The 22,781-nt window shown below is 34.4% G+C and overlaps 1 protein-coding gene across 1 annotated transcript in view; it reads right to left on the bottom strand.

The window, feature by feature from the left end:
* The window catches only part of Dlic (dynein light intermediate chain), a 99,839-nt gene that overhangs the window by 64,290 nt on the left and 12,768 nt on the right, over positions 1-22,781 (bottom strand). Inside the window, exon 2 of the mRNA XM_089097435.1 lies at positions 6,877-6,950. Coding sequence (XP_088953561.1) covers positions 6,877-6,950 — 74 coding nt within the window. The remainder of the gene's footprint in view (positions 1-6,876; positions 6,951-22,781) is intronic.

The following is a 22,781-nucleotide window of genomic DNA, read 5'->3' on the forward strand; positions in this document are numbered from 1 at the left end:
AGGCTAAGAGTAAGAATTCCAATAAAACAGCGGAAGAACTTTAAGATACAGCCACACGGCATAATAGTAAAACACTGTGTTTGAATGTTACAAAATTGAAAGGGAGCAGTCAATCTGGACTTGTCCCAGCTAAAGATAGCTCCGGGATGACGGGTAATGATAAGGAAAGAGTTAAAGAGAGATGAGCAGAACATTTTAAAAATGTGCTAAAGCGTGATAAAGATCCAGGACATCACATAGAAAAGAGTGAAAAAGTTGTTACACTTTAGAAGTGAAGGAAGCTTTATTCTGTGAGGAAAAATCAGAGACAGTACTAAAAGCATTAAAAAATAGCAAGACCCAGGGGTTTAAATTCTTTAAATGAATGAACAAAAACCAAAAAAATGACCGATAAAGTATTGGTCAACGAATATTGAATGATTTTCTTTAGTCAAAGTAAATGAAAAATATCTTGAACATATATTCAGTACTTAAGACAAATTAGCCTACACCATAATATCTTTGGTAGTTTTTCCACGTGTTGGCTGGTAGATTAAAATCTTAACCTACAATCAGCTTTCTTAAAAATTTCTCAATTTTATTGACCTAGTTGATTTGGCCTCTCAGCTTGACCTCTCAGCTGCTCAATATTGCTTTGATGAAGAGGTTTAGAATCGGGTTTCCTTACGGGAAAATAAAACCAAAACCATGTGCAAATAAGATGGAACCATTTATTTGGCTGCACTAGTTTCAATAGTATGGGTAGGAGAAGGACTCAAATGAAGCGCTTAAAGGATTTGTAAGGGAATTTAATGTATTAAAAAAAAACACACAAAGTACATGCAAGGCACATACAAATTTTGCATTTTTGTATATCTTTCCTCTGCATCACTTGTAATAATCTTGTAATATGAGCCCGTATCTTCATAAGCGACATTGATTTTCCATTTGTTACTTGAAAGAAATCACTTATGAAAATATTTTTTCTGTTCAATTATATTAATATTAATTAATATCCGATTTTTAGTTGTCTATTTGTAAATGACTTTGGTACATCGTTTTTTTCCACTGTTTTCGTTTCCAAACCCTTCAACTAGGTTTATTAAAATGGCTATATCAAAATATTGATCGGAAGTGTTTGAGGAAATGATGGGCATGGGGGGGGGCATTCGCCCTCTGATCGCAGACAAAATTTTCAAAATTTTGATTGAATGTGTTCGGGAAAGTGGTGAGCGTGAGAGGGAGGTAGTTGTCCTCCAATCACTTTCGACTATTAAAAGGGCACTAGTCCTTTCAATTTCCAATCGAATTAGCCCTTTTTGAAGTTTCTACGACAACACTTTCTATAAAAACCTTATATGCCCCCAGGGCATAACTTAAAAACCTTGCCCTGAGGGGTGTGGGGGGGGGGGGGGTGTCATCCTTAAAGACCTAATTTTTGAACCTTTAAACTACGTTGAACAAAATGGTTCAACTTTCTTCTGTAGCACTTTATCAATGTAAACATTCTATATTTAGCAGCTTAATAATAAGTCATATAGGAATTGGAAGAGAACCTTAAGGTAAATAGACCCCAAAACGTTGTGACTTTTTTCATCCAATAATAATAATAATAACATTTATACACCCATCATCTACAAAAATAGATTACAATGGAGCACTAAAAAAAGAAAAAAGAAAAGAAACCAGCTTCAAAAAGATAAAGATACAACACTCATTGTAATTCAAGACACTCGAATAAATGCAGGTGAGAAACGTCGTCTATCTAATTTCACTTTTAGCACTGAATTATTTCGAATGCTAGACCATTGTTTGAATGGCTTTTTAAGATCATATTTTTCAAGGCGGGAATTCCTATAACGCTTGGGTATGTACAGTAAAAATTTTCCAAATTTATAGTAGCACCTTCTGACGTTTTCAGTGCCTCTCACTGACAGCATGTGGGATGCACCGGCAAGGTAGGTTATGTGTGGTAAGCACACTGAACAATAAATCCAGGCAAGAGATTTCCTGGAGTAGCGTCCGCGATTCGGCACTACAGACACATAAGCACATTTAATGGCTTTAGTTGTTTGCTTAACAATTGCTTGTTTAGTTTTAATGATTGTTTCTGCAATCATAATACCAAGATATCTCAGCTCCGAAACCGTAGGGACAACATGATTTCCAATATATGCGATATATACAAAAAAAATTTACAAAAACTAAGTATTGCCAGGCATTAGAGAGCATTCTCTTACTATTCGATTGACCTATTTCATAAAAAAAAGGCAGCTAACTAAGCAGGACTATTGCATGCAAACCACTACATACACAGAAATAATTTTAGTTTATAAGTTTTAGCGATTCCGACCCTTTTTCTTCTTCTTCTTCTTCTAATTCGCAGCAGGCGGACTATTCTGTTGATACTATTTAGCCCTCTTCTTTTTGCGTCACTCTGTGGGCTACAGAGCTACTGTCTTGGTTGTCTCTTATTTATTAGATATCTTTCAGTAGATCTTTTGACTCAAGGAGTTCAAATATAAGATGATAGATATCAATTTCTGTGCTCTGTGTGCAGGCATAGTTGGCTAGGCTCTTGGCTGATTGTGAGATTTTGTGGCGTTTGAAGTATTTTAACAGTTTACAAAGCAAGGTATGTTGTGCAGACGTCAGCATATTACATTCAAATAGGCAATGGTCAATTGTTTCATTATTCATATTACAATGCCTGCAAACAGGGGACAGGGGAATTGAACCACTTGAATTAGAAAGCTTATATGAGAATGCAAGGAAATTTAGTCCATTTGTTCCAGAACGAATTCTATGATAGATTTTAGAAAGATACTTATTGGGAAAGGGGGAAAGGATAGGATTAATCTTATTAAAATTAATATCTGATAGCCTCCATCGGAAAATATCTCTAATTGGGATTGGTCTCCCACTTGGCTGGTCAATATTTATAGCATTTTTAGCTATTTCATCAACCTGATGATTACCACTTATGCCAGAGTGGCTAGGAATATACTGAAAATAAGTTTTTATGCCACTTGAAGCAAAATTATCAATAATACTGAGACAATGCTAAGTGTCAATGTCCAACTTATATTGTGGAGCTGAGGCCAGCAACTCAAGGCTTGATGAAGAGTCGGAATAGATGATAATATTATTCGAATTTTAAATCAAAGGTTGGTTTTGCTTAAGGTGTTCTAATGCCATGATTATGGCATTTAACTCAGTAGACATTATAGATAAATTATTATATAATCTCTCGCCCATTGCAATTTTCAGGTGAGGAAGGAAAACACCACTTGCAACCTTCTCATTCATTTTTGACCCATCAACAAATATTTGGGAATGATTTTTATAGGTAATTATATTAAGTTCTGCAAATTTTTTCTGGACAAAAGCAATGGGGGTTAAATCTTTATTCCATTTTGAAAATTCAGTATTTATTATGGGAAATGACCAATTCCATGGAGGGGATTGGGGGAAAGTAGGTGCAATAGAATTTTCAGGTACAGGGAACTTCTTTTGAATATTGGCATACTCATTTGCAATACCTCTATACATGGCTGGATTTCTTAACCAATTATGTAATGTGTGTGAACTATTTGATTCAATTTTTGTAAGATGTTTTGTCAAGGGAAAGCTACGTCTCTCCCTTATTGTTGCTAATACACTCTCCATAAGCAGAAACTTGGTGCTTGTGGGTCTTCTAAAACCAGATATAAGATTTATTAGATCAGTTGATATTGTTTCAATTTTTTACATCTGGTTGTTTGCACATGCAACGCGGACGATTACTTCGTAGTAAAGATGGGTTTTATATGGGAATCATAAAACTGAAGTAAGGGTTTCTCCTTACAACCCCAGTATGTGGAAAGAAGTCTTTTTAGTATAATTGTTTTTCTATTTTAAAAACTATGAATATCAGGATTTTCTTCTTCTTCTTCTTCTTCTATTTAACAGCAGAAGAAGAAGAAGAAGAATTTTCGGTCTTGATTCATTTCTTTTTCTTCTTCTTCTTCTTTTTATGAGCATGGGTCTCTGATGTTATTTCTGACAAAACAAGATTTTGGTTAACTATTATAGCTAATGAAAAAAAAATGACTAACTCCTAGCCCATGCCTTGTGGAGATCATATACCTTATGCGATCCCACATACATCAAATTTGGGGATCATGTATCCACATATTTTGCCTTTTGTTAAGACCTCCCTACACAGAAGAAATAAATCAACTTTTTTTTTTAGAAAACTCAGCAAAGTTCAATTTTGGAGAATATCAGCGACTTTTGGCTTGTCTAGTTGAACTGCTTCGAGTAAGGTAGTTTCCTTTTCCCTTTGCTAATTACATTCTTAGAGGCACAAACCTTAAGACTCAGAAATTCATACAAGTGCCAGAAAGGGTGGAAATAGCTTCAAATCGTCGGCTGGATATCAAATTTACGTATCTCCATAATTGTTAATTTTCAGAGGACCAGATAAAAAACATTACAACTCTATTATTTTCCATGCGATAACCATAAAACAAAAATGGATAGATATGTATTGATCATACATATCCATCGGTTTTTGCTTTACAGTTATTGGAGGGGAAATAAAAAAGTTATGAGGTTTTTTTTTTTTGCTCTTCTGGAAATTTACAATTATGGAGTTACGTAAATTTGATATCCGAACAACGAAATGGAATTTTCTAAGATATTTCCCCTAGGGTAATTTTTTACATTTGAGCCTCCTCAAAGAAAATTTGAACAAACGTTGCTAATTACGATACCCTGAGACAAACCTAAATATAGCTGACATTTTAAAGGGACAAGGCACTAAACGAGATCCCTGAGGAACTCCAGGATTAATGGTTAAAGCTACTGCTATTTAACGTTTAAATTACATGATTTGCGGGCCCACCCACAAAAAAATTTGTCCTGAGGAATTAATAAGGTATGCATGATCATTACGACGATCCTAAAATCCAGCTGACATTTTAAGAGGACAATGAATAGACTTGAACACAATGCTGAAGACACTCAAAGGACTTTAACTTTTGGAAAAGAACCAAAAGCTATGTTTTTTAAAAAGTAAAAAAAATAATCCTGTCTTTTTTTACCACACATGAGGCTCTAATTTCGGTTATATTACACATTCAATTTTAAAATTGAATCTTAAGCCATTGTTGCACATGACATAATATGTAAGGACAGCTCTTGGCCAGGATAAATATGATGGGGGCTAGAATTTTAAACCCTGTATCTGATCTATTCCATATTCCCTATTTGTTTCTTTTTTTACTACCTCACCTTCCCTATACAGTCTAAAATATACAAAAAGGTCGAAATTAATACTCAGAAAAATTTTACAATGCCAAAAAAAAATGCACCTTTCAATTTTTTTCCTATACCTAGACAAATTTAAGAAATACTCTTTGTAACACAATGCTTCAAGAGTGAAAATGTCCCAATAAAAGTTATTCTCTTTGGATATATTTAGAAACTCTTCCATAACAGAGGGGCGGTGAAATCCAGCTATTAAAAGGTAAGAAGCATATTTAGTTGGAACTGAAGGAGCATAAAAATAAAACGATATCTTAAACATTTGAAAGATTTCTCATATGTTTTTGTAAGTAGCCTATTGAGGCGTAACGAGTATTTAAATATCCCCCCCATGCTCCCTCAAAACTTTGCACGTATGCCTGGATGGACGCGTCCAAATTTAAGAAGCTTTTAAGAAGAAAAGTGAAAAACATAAGAAATTTATGTTTGATTTTAGTTTCTGAATATTCCTTATTTTATTCCATTTTTTTTTTTTACTCCTTTTGGTTAACTTTCATACCTTGTTTGAAAAAAAAACCTTAATTAAGTTAATTAAGACTTTATCATCCTGCCTTATCAAGCCCTTGCTCTTAATATTAAAGTTAGTATTAATTAACTTAGAGTTAGGAGGAGAATCGAATTCCCCAGAATTAATCAGGGATATTTCTCTCTAGAAAGTTAAAACTTAAGTAATATTCAGATAAATTTTCCAACATAAAAATTTAAAACATTCTGACAATATAATTTCATAATTATGCACAACTTTTTTGTGACCGCATTGTTTTCGTTTTTTCAATTAATTTAGTTGACACTCAATTTGAATTCAATGGAAGTAGACTGTAACTACAAATTCTAATTTCTATAAATAATATATATATATATATATATATATATATATATATATATATATATATATATATATATATATATATATATATATATATATATATATATATATATATATATATATATATATATATATATATATATATATATATATATATATATATGTATTCCATATTATCTTTTTGTTTTCAAAATATATATCAATATTATAAAATCAGAAATCAAAGATTTACAGGAATTCTGACCAATATGAAAATTCAGTGACAACTGAGACAATTCTTTCTATTTTTAATAATCTGTTTGACTTTCCCTGTTTAAGGTAAATGCTTAAAGTAGATTTAAAAAATGCTTAAAATAGACCAAATCGGACTAGAAATTGCATATCAGTTAACTTTACAGAAAAGCTCATATCCGAAAACTAATCAAGTAGTAAAATTGTAGTTGTCTATTAAACTGTAGTTGTTGTTTCCATGTTACGATAAATCATATATCTCTAGTAAACAGGGGGTTTAGGATGAAATATTTTTCACACAATTTGTCTTGTTTTTTTTTTTTTTTTATTCATGTCTCTAAAATTTTGCACCCATCCAGATTAAGTTACCAGGTATAAGCCTTCGAACAATATATCAATCTTGCCTAAAATATGGCTAAAACAGTTTTCACTTACTATGATACTTATATAATCATTAATAAAACTTAAAACTGAAATGGCTTGGGTTAGCATTTTAACCTTTTTTCCCAATAAAATACATTGAGACTTACCTAAAACACAAATGGACTTATTTGACGGTAGTTTGTTGACACCCTTTAACTGAACTTCACTTAGTATGCTCTGCCTACAAAAAAAAAAGATTAAAAAAAATATTACAAATATAAGTTAAGATTCAGTTTAGCTTTAAAAATACAGACAAAAATACATTAAAACCCTTGACACAAAAACCTATATATATATTATCTTACCAATAATATATTAATAATGTTATTTTTAGATTTTTATTTAACACTTACGCAAAGTAGCTTGTGATGATCAATTCTCTTCACTCAAATATCAAAATTGGTAGAGGCAAAATGGTAACATCCACATATGAGCTTCAACCACCCCTCTTCCCCACCCTCCCTTGACCCAGAGTTGGAGTTCGGTTTTTCTTAGGGTGGGGGGTGGGGGTAAATGTAGACTTTGTTACTCCCTGTTGTACCATCAATATTGCAAATATTACAATGTTTGCCCAAGAATATTACAATTTGATCTTGTTTTGCCCCCTCTCCCCCCTAGATCTGGCCCAATCTTGGCCCAAACTTAAGAAGAGAGCAAAAACTCATCTAGTTTTAGAAGGAATTTAAGAGCTATAAGAAGTAGCACCTACAATAGCTTATTCTCCAATTAGCCTTTTTCACAAGCAGTTGGAGAAGGCATTTGCCCCCACAGATGTTAAAAAATACCTTTTTCTGGTAATTTTATTTAAAAGAAAAACAAACTTTTAGTGCTTTTATAAAAAAAATGGAAAAAACAACGAAATTACTTTTTCTCCAACCCGCCTCCTCCCTATATTTTAGAACATAATTTGGCCATCACAACCCCTACATTTTCGTGAATTGTGGCCTCTGTCCATTATCAAAAAAAATAAATGCATTAATAGCAGCCATAATTTTTAGAAGGGAGTGCTATAGTGGTTTATATTATGTATGTTTTTTTTAAGAATATCATGCTGTATAAGTAAGTAATACTATATCTAATCAGTTTTATTGCATAATACTCTTCTTTAAGGAGCAGTGTCTTTTAGTTAGTGTTGCCATGTTAAAACATAAGAACAACGATCTAACTAACTAGTTAAATTTAACAAAGCCATTTGTCTGCAAAAAACATTTTTAGAGTTCTTGATTGGTCAAATGTTCTCTCATATATACTATAAACCACTACAACATTCCCTTCTAAAAATTATGTTTATTACCAGTTAAGTTCTTTATTGGGATAATGGACGCAGACCTCAATTCATGAAAATGTAGGGGAGTGGGGGTGGCCATATCTATTTTTGAAATATAGGAGGGCGGGTTGAAAAAAAGGCAATTTCGTTGTTTCTTTTTTTTAGATATGCATTTTAGAGTTCTTGACTGTTAGTGTTCCTGAAAAGGAGATACAAGTATGAAATGAGCACAATTAGGAACTCGAAAATACTTTCTTATATCTGAATTTGACCTACAGGTCCATTCCTCAAAGATTTCCTTATTCACCAAGCTTAACAACTTTCTGAGTTAGCTAAAGACTGATTTCCTCTTTTGTGTTTTCTTGAGGACCAGTTAGATTCTACTTTCTTTTCTGTTTACAACATTCTTTGGTTTATACAACTATTTAACATTATTTTCTTCCAATTTTTCCGGAATATAGCCTTAAGCATGTTTGCTATTTGTTTAATACTGTTCATGTAGCCTATATATTGAACTTGAAGCCTTAGCTTGATCCTTTCACGTTTTTCATGGGGGGATGAAATTTCACGTTTTTCATGTTTACCGAAATATAAATACAAAATTGCAAATAGATTTTCGTCAAATCTGCTGTTTTAGGCTGCATTTATGAGTTAAACTTTCCGACTAACTGACTAATGAGATAGCTAAAAAATATACGGTACATATCTTTAGGATCAGAATGTTATCTTGAATCCAAACATAACATCGCTTTCTGTCAGAAACGATCTGTATCGTTTCTGGCGATTGGGGAGAGAGTAGTATAGCAGAGTGGCTTTACTTGACTTAAAGCTCATTCTCGGCAGTGTCGCCAGCGTAGAGGGAACCAGACGTCAGCGCCGTTAGTCGTCTCCAGTGGCTTTACCCCCCAAGATTATGCTTCCCCTCCCCTTAGATGTTGAATTAGGGTGAATTAATTCAATTAAAACTTATTCCTCTATATTCTAGCATTGTGAGCATATAAGATACAAATTTGCAGATTTAAGATGCGAAATTCATAACATAGGGTAAAGAATTGCATTTTGGACAAACTTTCTCAGACATTTTGAAGTAGTAGTAGACTTAGGTGAATTCACTGAGTAAAGTTTGTAGTAAAGCAATTTTTTTCCTAGTCAGTGAAAAACAAAGGGGTCTTGAGTGACCCATAAACTTAGCATTAAAATTTTTTACCAAATTACACTCATCCCCTGGTGTCAATTGGGGAGAGAGTAGTATGGCAGAGTGGCTTTACCCCCCCCCCCCCACGAGTATGCTTCCATTAACAATGACCTTATTGAGTACTTTCATTGAAAAACCAACAAAATTACCCCCCCCCCCTAGACTTTGAAAAATATATTCCTCAAACTCTGATTTCCTTGAACTGACACCACTGAACAAATCTCAGTTAGTCCTAATGGAGTCTTTGACTTGGCAAAATGCAAGTATTCCGGTAGATCTAATAAATGAGAGATCAAGGACATGTGAGGAGGAAGTGGCTGGCTAGAAATTTACTGGTCTCTTTTGCTTGATTGATTTCTCAAGCATATTAAATTTACCTTACACATGAAAGCACAAATGACACAAAATTAAACTACACCTGTAACAGTGGGTGCTTGGTCTCTTGGCAGTTGACCTACTCATATAACTACACCCAAAAAAGTAGAGCCGTTCTTTTACTCATCTTTGTGCTAAGATCTTATATCTTTTTACAAAGAACGCTTAAAAGTGAAATTTTAGCACTAAGATCTCACATCTTATATCGTACTTTTGCAAACGTCTTTCATCATTCTGCTCTAATCAAACAGTTCGTGGTAACGAACTGTAAGTAAGGAGCGACCCGGCTCAATGGTAACCGAAACTCTAGAAAACGAGTTTTTGATACCAATAGATATATCAAAAGAATCAGATTTCAATGCTGATTTCAAATATATAACTTTCATCAAGTTTAGAGCTACCCATCAAAAGTTACGTGCCTGAGAAAATTTGGCTGATTTTCAAAAAAAGGGGGAAGGACCCCCTAAAAATTATAAAAACTTAATGAAAATCATACCATCATATTCAGCGTATCAGAGAACTCTACTCTAGAGGTTTCAAGCTCCTATCTACAAAAATGTGGATTTTTGCATTTTTTGCCAGAAGAAAGATCACGGATGCGTGTTTATTTGTTTGTTTGTTTGTTTGTTTTTTTTCCCCAGGGGTGATCGTATTGACCCAATGGTCCTAGAATATCGTGGGAGGGCTCATTGGAACGGAAATTAAAAGTTCCAGTGCCCTTTTAAGCGACCAAAAAATGGAGGGCAACTAAGCCCCCTCCCACGCTCATTTTTTTCCCAAAGTCACCCGATCAAAATTTTGAGATAGCCATTTTGTTCAGCATGGTCGAAAATATGATAAAAATGTCTTTTAGGATGACTTGATCCCCCAAAGTCCCCAGGGGGAGGGCTGAAAGTTATGAACTTTACTCAATGTTAACATATAGTATTGGTTATTGGGAAGTATACAGACTTTTTAAGAGGAGATTTGTTCTGGTAGGGGGGGGAAGGAGAGGGTCGGGGGCTATATGGAAGGATCTTTCCATGAAGCACGTTGATATGGGGGAAGGGACATTGCTAGGAAGGGGGCGCCGGATTTCCCAGCATTATTAAAGAAAAAGATCAGGAATTAAATAAAAAAAAAACAAGTTTTTCAACTGATCAACTGATTGTGATTAAGAGGTGGTTTTTAAAGAACTGGAAAAAAAATTCGAACTATAGTTTAAAGAGCAGGGTATTGACTAGGGGGCGAACCCACTAATATACGTGTTAAAAATTTATGAATATATAAGTTAGTAACGTAAGTTAATTCTAATTTACGTATATTTATTAATAATAAAAACGTTATTAAATAAAATTAAACAAGTTTCTAGAAAGCCATTTAACCAAATATAATATGCAAATCTTGTTTTAATTATTCATGTACGGTGAGCCAAAATCAAAACCTGCATTAATTCAAAAACGGTCAAAAATTAAATAAAAAACAACAAGTTTTTTTTTAACTGAAAGTAAGAATGACGTTAAACCTTAACCCGAACAGACCTTATTCCGTATATGAAGGGGGCTGTCCCCTCCTCAACGCCTCCCTCTTTACGCTAAAGTTTGACTTTCTCACAACTCTATTTTTTTAAACAATAAAAAAACTTTAGCGTAAAGAGCGAGGCGTTGAGGAGGGGACAGCCCCCTTCATATACGGAATAATTTCTGTTCGTTTTAAGTTTTAACGTCGTTCCTTACTTTCAGTTAAAAAAACTTGTTTTTTTTATTTAATCAACAGTCTAAAAACAATGATGAGTATATCATCAAAGTTCTCTCATCATTGTTCTATGTGGCAAAAAAGATAGCGTCCTACAAACTTTTTGCTAACATAAGTGAGCTGTAAGATCTTAGAACAAAGATGAGTGAAAATAACGGAAATCTTTGCAGAAAGACGTGAGATCTTAGATGTAAGATCTTAGTGCAAAAGAACGGCCCTAGTGGGTGCTTGGCCTCTTGGCAGTTGACGGACTCATATAACTACACCCAAACCAGTGGGTGCTTGGCCTCTTGGCAGTTGACAGACTCATATAACTACACCGAAAACAGTGGTACACCGAGTACCACAGTATAAGTACACCAAAATCATATTACTAAGTAGGCTAATTTCCTACCTACAGACGCCAGACTAATGCCTCGATAATTACCACACTCGCTCTTATCACCTTTCTTATACAGTGGTTTAATTAAGGTTTTCCTAAAATCGCTAGGTACTTCCCCTTTTTCAACAATTATATTTCATAATCTTCAGTAACTTATTTCTATCCTCAGAGCCACCATATTTAAGAAACTTATTTACCACACTAACAGCACCTGGTGCCTTATTATTTTTTAATCCTTTTAGTACTATCACTAATTCTTCCTCACTAAAAAAATCTTCCTTCACATCCAAGGTATCACAAACTTTTTGTATTTTCCTCTATATCTTTTCCTTCAACTCCATCTTGGTTCAGCACATTCTCAAAATGTTCTGCCCATCTCTCTTTAACCTGATCCTTATCACTAATTGTGGCCCCATTCCTATCTTTAACTGGGACAAGTCCGGATTGACTACTCCCTCTCAATTTATTAACATGCCAGTACAACATTTAACTATTATGCTGTCTAGCTGCATCCTCCAGATCCTCGGCAATTTTATCCATGGCCTCTACTTCACACCTTCTTAGTTCATATTTTAATAGTCTCTCCACTTTCTTTACATTCCTTTTGTTTTCATATGATCTATCACTCAGATAATTCTTGTTTAAGCCCCTTCTTCTCTCTATGAAACAGCTTATCACTAATATTCTGCAGTCCTAACTTTCTTCCCTAAGACACCATCAGCAATTGTTTTCTAAAACACACTTCACAAATTGTTTTTCTAAAATTATTCCAACCGTCTTCCACCATGTCAAATTTTGAACTCTCAAGCTTAGTATTCAACTGTTCCTGGAAACTTTCTCTCAAATTCTCATTCTGGAGTCTACCAACATCATAACTTCCCGGGAGATAATTACCCTTCTGAAATTTCAGCTTTAAATTAACCCTAGACACTACTAGATGGTGATCTTTACTTTTAGCATCAATAACAGCTCTCCTATATACCCTAGTATCTTGTATTGATGCTGACAGTCTTCGATTTACTATAAAATCAATAAGGCTTGCTGTCTTACCATCACGTGAATACCATGTTAACTTATGGGTTATTGTATGACCAAACACCATATTGGTGATCACTAGATTGCTATACCTACAAAATTGCAAAAGTCTGTAGCCATTACTGTTTTCTTTTCCTACACCAAATTTACCTAGGCTAGGATACCATCTATCCCAATTTCTACCTACCTGGGCGTTAAAATCTCCTAGTAAAAACATCATATTGCTCCCGTATTTGCTCCTGTAACTGCAAGTAAAATTTATCTGAGTCACAAGTATCTCCGTCCATTGGTTCTACAGGGGGCATATACTACTATAACTAATACCCAGAACTTTTTAGTCACAAAATGAGCAATTAGTATTCTATTATTAATACCTTCCCACCCTAAACAAGGCTTAGCAGCTTCTTTATTCATCATGAGCCTATTCCGTGTCTATGTACCCCATCCTTCCTGCCTGAGTAAACAAATTCTATATCACCCAATTTCATGATTCCTATCCCTGGGATATGAGTTTCTGAAACTCCTAATAAGTGCAGTTCGAATCGTCTGAATTCGTTAGTCAAAATGTCTATGTAATAGTCATTTTTTGAAATCGTAACATTCCAAGTTTCAATTTTTATGTTCTTTAAATCATTGAAATTATTTTGGCCTTAGGAAAGCAATGATCCCGGATACCAATACAGGACAGGGATCACATATCTTCTCAAGTCTAAACTGAAGTGCTTAAGTCAGCTTAGAACTGGAGAGCAAGATGTCCCTGGGACATCCAGTATGAATGGCTTTGTGCAATCCTGGTCCCATCTTGGTCACAACACGGTTTTCAGCACTTGGTGATACTATTCTCTCAACAAGAATCAAAATCTTGCACACACAGTCTATTACCTGCGACTCATAATATATTCATGCCTACAAACATTATGCTACTACGGAGAGGCAGCCCCTAGTAGATAAATTAGCTAGGAAGAGATTTCTCAGCCCAAAAACACCCGTCTAAACAGACCAAACCCAGAAGAATTATCCATTATTCAGAATCCCATGCAAATGCTGTATCGTTTACTAGGCTATAATTTCCTTGAGAGGCGCCACTCCTCAAGTGGGAATAGAGTTGACTGCAAGGTCTCCAGTCTTGCAGGTACCCCAAAAAGGTCGAGGCAGCCCTTTGCAGAGGCTGTTGTCCATAAATTTGGATCTTCCGCCCTGCCACAGTTGTCCTCCTATAAAGGATCCTCCCTCAATGGTGTTCTGCGTCACCATGCAACTTAGCCCATTACTGGGAGAGATTTGAAACTCACAGGACGTGTGGACACGTCAGTGGGCCCTGTTGAGCGTACATTTTAGGGGCATTCTTCCTCCTCCATCTGTATCTATGGCCCTGGGTGAGGGTACCCCAGTTTCTATTATGGGCTCCCAGGGACAAGGTCCCCCTTGGTCCGTGCCTCCTAAGGAGGTACTCTACATATCTGTAGGGCTTTCCCCTACCGTCACTTGGGGACACACTGAGTGGCCTGGGGGAGGCCCCTTAGAGCTGGCAATTGATAAATACATTTCTTATAATTACAATTTAGCTGTCCCAAATAATAATCAAATATTAATGTTGCTATCTATTTTATAGCAGGTTTTTTTACTGATTTTTTTCAGTTTATTCTGATTTTAGTCTTCTTTAGCCTTTTCTGTCCCCCGTAGGACAAAAGTCCATTGAAAAGATCAATATAAATTGGGATAGAATGCAACTCTGCTGAACTCCTGATTCAATAAAAAACAGCAACTAACCTCATTTTCTATGTTAGCTGTAACATAGTTTTCTATGTTAATAAGAGTTAAAAGTAAGAATTCAGTCAACAAATCCTCTCCCCTTCCTATAACCACATGATCTCTTCTTATAACTTTATCTACAGTCTTTTATCTTAGCCTTGTCAGGTGAGGATCATGCCCTTCTACAAAGTAATCAGTCTCCTTGATCAATGGGCTGGTGCTTGGCTTCTTGAATTCAATGTTGCCAATTGTCATGCCATGCACTTCAGCAAAATGAATTCTTGTTGCTCTTATTTTCTCTCAGGCCACTTAATCTTCTCTGACAAATCTTCAGACACATACACAAGAGACAAATAGCGCTTCAACAAACTCCACAAAAATGGCTTAGTGGAGTTGCTGGTTGCTGACCAAAATAGACACTGGGGCTTAGAAGCCTAATCACTGATCATTATGCTGAAGCACAATGAAATGACGCTTACTCACAAAATAGTTGTAAGATATTTAAATTCGTTTCAGCAAACATATAAGATATTTGTTTATGCATTCAATACAAACATACACAAAGGTATTTATTACACCCAACCATCCCTAAAACTATCAAAAGTTAATCATCAAAACAGAATTTTTGTGTTCTCACACTTTTTGTGTTCTCACCCCTCTCCCACCAACCATCAGAACATCTGCACACCTTTGACATAATATACTCAGTTAAGGCCAAATCCAACTTTGCTCCAGAACGTACACCCATTCCCACAACCCAGAAAATGCACATATTTTGTGTTCTCAATCCTCTCCCACTAAGCATCAGAATATGTGCATGCATGGCATAGTGCATTCAATCAAAAGAAAGCACTATTGAAATCCAACCTAACAGTATATTATTTGGATCCTTGAGGTGGCACCTCATTTAAAATTTTATGTTCACACAAGAGCAATATTGACTTGTGACAGCAGCTTAGTTGCCAAGTTAGGGAAATTTTAATTGTTTTTTCAAAGAATTTTTTGAATTGAAAAAATTAAACTTTTATTGTGCAACTAGGCAATTTTTCCCTGATATGACAACAACCCTGTAAATTTAGATTTGTTTTTGCTGTTGATTTAGTTGTTTTTTTTTTGTTTTTTTTCTTGCTAACAAACAGAACAGCCATGGAAGGGAAAATATAGTGTGAACATAATGTCAATTTAAAATTGATCTATGATAAAATTAAAAAAGTATATTGCCTTCTTTCTTCTGATTGTTACTTCATGAATACAATTTTTGTTTCCAATTTGAGCCTAGGATCATTAGTCAATATAAAAGAGCACTATGCAGGAGATGATATAGTTGAGCAAACTTATAATTTGATTTGACAAATGCACAAAAGGAACATATCAATTCTAAAGAGATTAAATTAAAAAAAACAAGTTTTTTTAACTGACAGTAAGGAACAACGTTAAAACTTAAAACGAACAGAAATTATTCCGTATATGAAAGGGGCTGTCCCCTCCTCAACGCCTCGCTCTTTAAGCTAAAGTTTTTTATTGTTTAACAAAAATAAGAGTTGTGAGAAAGTCAAAATTTAGCGTAAAGCGCGTGGCGTTGCGGAGGGGACAGCCCCTTTCATATACGGAATAATTTCTGTTTGTTTTAAGTTTTAACGTCGTTCCTTACTTTCAGTTAAAAAAAAACTTGTTTTTTTTATTTAATTTTTGAACGTTTTTGAATTAATGCAGGTTTTGATTTTGGCTCACTGTACATGAATAATTAAAACAAAATTTGCATATTAATTTTATTTTTATTTGGTTAAATGGCTTTCTCGAAACTTGTTTAATTTTATTTACGAGTGTTTTTATTAGTAATAAATATACGTAACTTACGAATTAACTTATGTAGCGAACTTCTATATTCATATATTTTTAATACGTACATTAGGGGGCTTGCCCTTTAGTCAATACTTTGCTCTTTAAGCTAAAGTTCGAATTTTGTTCCAATTCTTTAAAAAATATATGAATACATTGTGCCAACATCATTGTGCAACAAAATGATACATTGTGGCAACATTGTTCTTATATGCCCTCAGGGCATAACTTACAACCCTTGCCCCAATCACTCCAATCACTTTCGACTGTTAAAAAGTGCACTAGCCACTCCAATTTCCAATCGAACGAGCCCTTTTCGAAGTTTCTACGACATCTCCTTTGATACAAAGTGCCCGGGTATGGAGAAGAAAAAATAAATAATACATTGTGCCCACATCGTTCTTTACTTAGAAATCCACAACTTTTGAATCCACAAAATGTGGACCTACCACTGTGCCTTATAACAATTGTTTTAAATACTTCCACACCAAGTGAAGGTGCCCCAAATTTATATACTTGATTGCTAATGTTGTAATTTTACAAAGTGGTCTAAAATTGACAATTTTGAATAAATTATGCAAAATATTTTTTCTGTCAATAGATTTACCTAGAGACCACATAGGAAGTGTTGGAGATTTTTCCTGATATTTGTTCTTATAGTGACCCAAATAGGTTTAGTTCTATGCCCATTTTAAAGTGTCAAAAGTGATTTAAAGGCAACTAGCCCCCTTCCATATTCCTCCCAAGGACATCCAATCAATACTTTGAGATAAACATTTTGTTCAGCACAGTTGAAAGGTCCAAAAACTAGGCCTCAGGATGAATTACAATTGAAATATTTCTGCTTGTCTTTGTAAGGTAGTTAATGTGTCCATTTCTTTTGTGGAGTGCAGTTTCCTAAAATTAATTTACTAGTAAAATTCTGAAAATTTGGTATTTGTATTGAAAAGCACAAATGGAAAGAAAAGGATATAAGAACTAGATTAAGCAAGTTAATACATACTAGAGAATAATTAAAATAAATGAAAATGACACATAAATGGAAGTCATTTTAAAAAAAACTTCAATAAATGTAGGCTATGAATTTGTTAAAGAGAAACTTATGAAAATGAAGTTCCATGACAACTGAAGTTTTTATATTTTATTTTTACATTTGCTTTTCTAACAGAGATTACTAGCACTGAGCTCCACCTGTAACAAATGTTGCATATATCTGGCCTATAGTCTAGATGAGAACCATTAGGGGGGAGGGTGCATTATTAGAGTAACCAACATTATGATTAAAAAAATGTCATTTGAGAAATGACATGGCACTAGGCTAATCTTTTGTTATTAGGGTAGGATACCCAGTAGTTGGAGAGCTAATTACCACTTCAACAGTTAAACCATTGTACAATCTTCATATACTATCTAGAAAGTGGATTATCACATTGTTGGATTTATCTAAATTTCCCTAACAGTTATGTGATTAGCCAAGCTTGGACATTTAATTATATTCAACACTAACAATTTTAAATTCACTGATGGTCCACATTAGAGCCTAATCACAGATACACACTTTTAGCTTGAGCTTAAACTTGGAAAATGCTGCCTAATCTTTGACATGAGATCTTAGAGTTAAAACAAGATATCTAAATCATAGATGGACCCTATTACGGATAATTTCAATTGAATGCAAGTGTTGTAAAGTAGAAAAACTGTTCTAAAATAGGCTATGATGTAAGGGTAACTTTTATTTAAGTTGAATGTTTAAAAGAGCTTTTTATATTCTGTCATTCAATCTTAGTTGAACTTGTCTCAACCATTGGCAAGAAGAATGACCTGGGGATCATTGTTGACTTTTAGTTGAAGTGCTGTTGGTACAAACAAACTTAAGTTGCAAAAGGAGGCCAAGCCCTTGGCCTCATAAAATGAACATTCACCACAAGGAATCCATGTGTGATAATGAAGCTTTATAAAGCCATGGTCTCCTTAAACTTAAACTTTTTTGCATGCTGACCAAAGGTCTGTGTTGCACAGGTACTGATCTCCTGATTCAATGCCTTTGGCCAGGAGTGTAATGCGCGGTTGGGGGCAAATCATCCAACGCTTCCTGTATTTTCCCCACATGTCTCTAGGTACCCATTTAGAATTGGGTCGACTCTGGCTGAGCTTACAGGGTCACGTCATTGACCCCCATCACAAACCAAATAACTGGCAACACCAGGACTTGAACCTCTGACCTCAGGATTTCAAGTCTGGAGTGCTAACCACTTGGCATGGTCTCCCCTTACCTGGAATTTGGCATGACCTTAGCCTCTACCAGCTATAAGGTGGATATGAAAGTACTGGAGTGTTCAAAGAAGATCAACAAAGCATATTGTAACACAGAAAGACAAAACCTATGAGGAATGTCCCATCTCACTCAAATTCCCTACTGTAGGAAAAGAGGAGATGTAATAACAACTTGTAAGCTCTTGGAAAGTGACCTATTAAGTCATGCCTTCTTCCTGTCACTGTCAACTACAACAAGGAAGCTGTAGATCTTCTGTTGCACCAGGGAAGAGTGTCAGCACTTCTCCTTGGTCTTTTCTGTCCCACTCTGGAACAGCCTGTCTGAAGCCACCAGCAAGTCTCAAACTCTAGAAGCCTTCAAGAAAGGAGGTGGTAAATGCTGTGTAGAGGCTAAACTAGCATGTGAGATCATAACCTCAAAACACCACCAGCAAGATTTTCTACAGGAGATCCAACACCACCTTATCTTACTGGATATGCAATTTAAGGTTAGGTAACTTAAGGTAATTAGCCAATCCTAACAATTGGTAAATTTGGAAATGATTCCATTGCTTATATAGAGACAAGGTGAACACACTACTTGATGTTTTTTTCTATGCTCTTTCCAAATTAAAACTAGGCTATTTAATTGTAAAGGAGCATAGCATAAGGAAAACAATAATACTAGCCCATTTTCATTGGTACTACTGCTGTAAAGTAGCAACAAAAATTAGGAATCATTTTAGTAGCCAGTGATTATCCCCCCCCCCCTGGAAAATCGCCTCCATGGCTTTTTGGTCTCTGGTCACTTTTGAAAAAAAAAAAAAAAACTAGAACACTCAATACCTCATCTAATGAGCATCCTCTGAAGTTTCTGCAACCATGAGGTGGAGGTGTGGATGAGGATGGGGCAGTCTCCCTCCTATAGAGAATAAATTCTGCTCATTTAGGGTTTAATGTTACTTTTTATTTTCATAATAACAGAGTGGACCAAAAATATTCCTAGATATCATACGGGAGTAAATATTAAGTCCACATTTTTGGTGCATTTTTTAAAGTTTCTTTCCCCCCCCCCCCCACAACAAAAATCCTGGTTACAATTCTGAGGATTATATGTCGATTTCTATCTTCATTATCCCCTTATCTCTCCCTTAGAACTAATTCTGTATTTGACAATAAAAAACTGTTAAGAGGAGGGAAACAAGAATAGCAACAGCCAGTGAAAAAAAACAGATTAAAATGCTAACATTTCAGTCAAGACCTCCGCTTGACTGTCTTCAGTCCAGAATAATAATAAAAAAAAATCCAAAGACAATATAAAAAACAAACACAAAGACTAAAATATGGAGACCCTCTTGAAGTAACAGTGAAGGGGTAACTGAATAAAAATAAACACTGAATGGCAATTCAATCTTTCAATTTATATTGAACATTTTTAAAAGCCATATCACTTCCTAGGTAAAATATTATCACAGATTCTGTTAGGTTGCAAAATATGATTTTTTTGATTGTTATAAAAACGATTTAATAGAAATAATAAGTTCATTATAGATTGGGCTTAGATAGGTTTCTCCAGTGTCTCTTTTGAGGGATATTGTTTGGTGAATGTGCTTTTTTATTTTAACTGCCTCCCTAAAAACTTGCATTATACCTTAAAGGGAATAAAATTGTCATCCTTGATAAAATTTCATATAATAAAAAATAATAAATATTTTATCTGACACTTACACTTACAAACCTACAGAATCAGACCCTACCAGCAAGATCATCCATAAAGTATAAAAAGAGCTGGGAATTTACAAACTGAAAGACTCATTACTGTACAAATATACAAAATATTTTATCCTAAGGGGGTTTCTGCTCCTAAATTCTATGGTCTTTAAAAAATCCACCAAGACAGAGTTCCTCTGCACCAAATTGTGGCTTCTTATAGTTCACCAATTGACAGACTGGGAAAATGGTTATCCCCAATATTTTGTCCTCTTATGTCAATGCAAAACTTCTTACATTAAAAATTCAGTTCACCTTGTTGAAAAATTAAAAAACCTTGTTTAAAAAAGATATAATTTTGGCCAGTTTTTATGCTATTTCTGTGCATACTTCTTGTGATATTAGAAAGAGTGAACCATATAAGAATATCAAAACCATTATGCACCCTATTCACCTTTGAAAAAGATTTTCCTTATATTTCTGGTACAATAATCAATTTTTCGCCCAAACTAAAAGCCTTTCACCTTTTTTGGTCACTTTTTACACAGGATTTATTGAAACCTCAACATTGAATAATTCTTTTCTGAAACCCTGTTTCTGGGCCCAGTTTATCAATGATGTTATTTCTGTGTGGGATCATGGAGAGATGTCACCTAACACCTTTTTGACCCATCTTAACACTTGGTATTCTAACCATCAGTTCACCTTAGAACTAAAAAATAATCATAAACTGTCTTTTCTAGATATCTAAATCTTTCATAAATTTCTCAGCCTTGAGTTTTCAATTTATAGGTAATGTACACATACTGATAGATATTTGCATTTTTCTTCTGACCACTGTCCTTGCATAAAAAGAGGAGTAGATAGATCTTTGGATGATCTTGTAATAAGAATATGCTCAGAAGCTCATACAGTCCCAGAACTGAACTATCTGAAGGACATTTTATTTTGCAATGAATTTCCCATAGAATTATTGGAAGTCATCATAGAAAAAAGGCAGAAAAGGATGCATCAACTCCACAACCCCCAATAGATATCATCTTTTTGGTGGATGATAAGAAAGCCTTCACTGTGTTACTCTATATTCTCATATTGATTGACAAATTGAGAAGAATTCTAAAAAAAAATATAACCTTAATGTCATCTTTAAAAATTTTAATAAAATATAGAGCTTTTTCAATAGGAGCAAAGATAAAACAGTCTGATTTTGGGAAGTGGTAATTATATGGTTCCCTGTTCTTGCAGTTGTTTCTATGTTGGAAGAACTCAACAACAATTGGGGTAGAGGTTGTTAGAACATAGGCCATTGATCAACAAAGCTATGGTGCTATGTCAAAGGCCTGAGACTTTTGATTCTGCCTTGGTTCAACAGGTCAATGGCAATCCATGCAATTTCATTTTATTTCAGAACACCTCCATTATTGCCGATAATTTCTTAAACCACATTGGCCTGACATCACATAAAGAAAGAAAAACGAGCAAAAATGGGGTTTTTATAGGCCAAATGAAAATATTAAAAAAACAAAGCGAATATTTCGAGAGGACAAACGCCTCTCTTCTTCAGCGCGAAACGAAATAATGTATCCAAGGAAAATGCAAAAAAAAAAACAACAAAAAACAAATGCGGAAAGTCAATGTGAAAAGAACCAAAAAACCAAAGAAAAAAACTAAAACTTAAAACATGAATAAAATTCAATAAAAGCCAAAAATTAAAGGCATTTGGTTTTAATTCTTTTAATTTTTGGCTTTTATTGAATTTTATTCACCTTTTGAGTTTTTGGTTTTTTGGTTCTTTTCACATTGACTTTTTGCGTTTGTTTTTTGTTGTTATTTTTTTTTTTTTTTGCACTTTCCTTGGATACATTATTTCGTTTCGCGCTGAAGAAGAGAGGCGTTTGTACTCTCGAAATATTCGCTTTGTTTTTTCAGTATTTTCATTTGGCCTATAAAAACCCCATTTTTGCTCGTTTTTCTTTCCATTATTGCCCTCATTAAAGGTCTCATGCAAGTTTTTAGGGAGGCAGTTGAAATAAAAAAACACATTCATCAAAGGGTAGCCCTCAATAGAGAAACCTATCTGACCCCTATTTATAATGAACTTATTAATTCTAATCATTTTTATATTAATCAACAAAATCATATTTTGCAACCTAGCAGAATCTATGATAATATCTTACCTGGAAAGCAATTGGCTTTTAAAAATGCTCTACTTAAATTGAAAGATTGAATTTTCATTCAGTATTGTATTTTTATTCAGTTACGCTTTCATTGTTACTTTGAAAGGGTGTTCCTATTTTAGTTTTTTGTGTTTATTTTTTTATATTATCTTTGGATTTTTATTGGTATTATTTTTTTTATTATTCTGCACTGAGGATGATCAAGTAGAGGTCTTGATCAATGTATTTACATTGCAATCTGTATTTTTTCACTAGCTGTTTTTATCCTTGTTTCTCTCTTCTTTATGGTTTTT

Source organism: Artemia sp. Qi Xiang Cuo, chromosome 11, assembly GCF_049724085.1.
Source record: "Artemia sp. Qi Xiang Cuo chromosome 11, ASM4972408v1, whole genome shotgun sequence".
NCBI lineage: Eukaryota > Metazoa > Arthropoda > Branchiopoda > Anostraca > Artemiidae > Artemia > Artemia sp. Qi Xiang Cuo.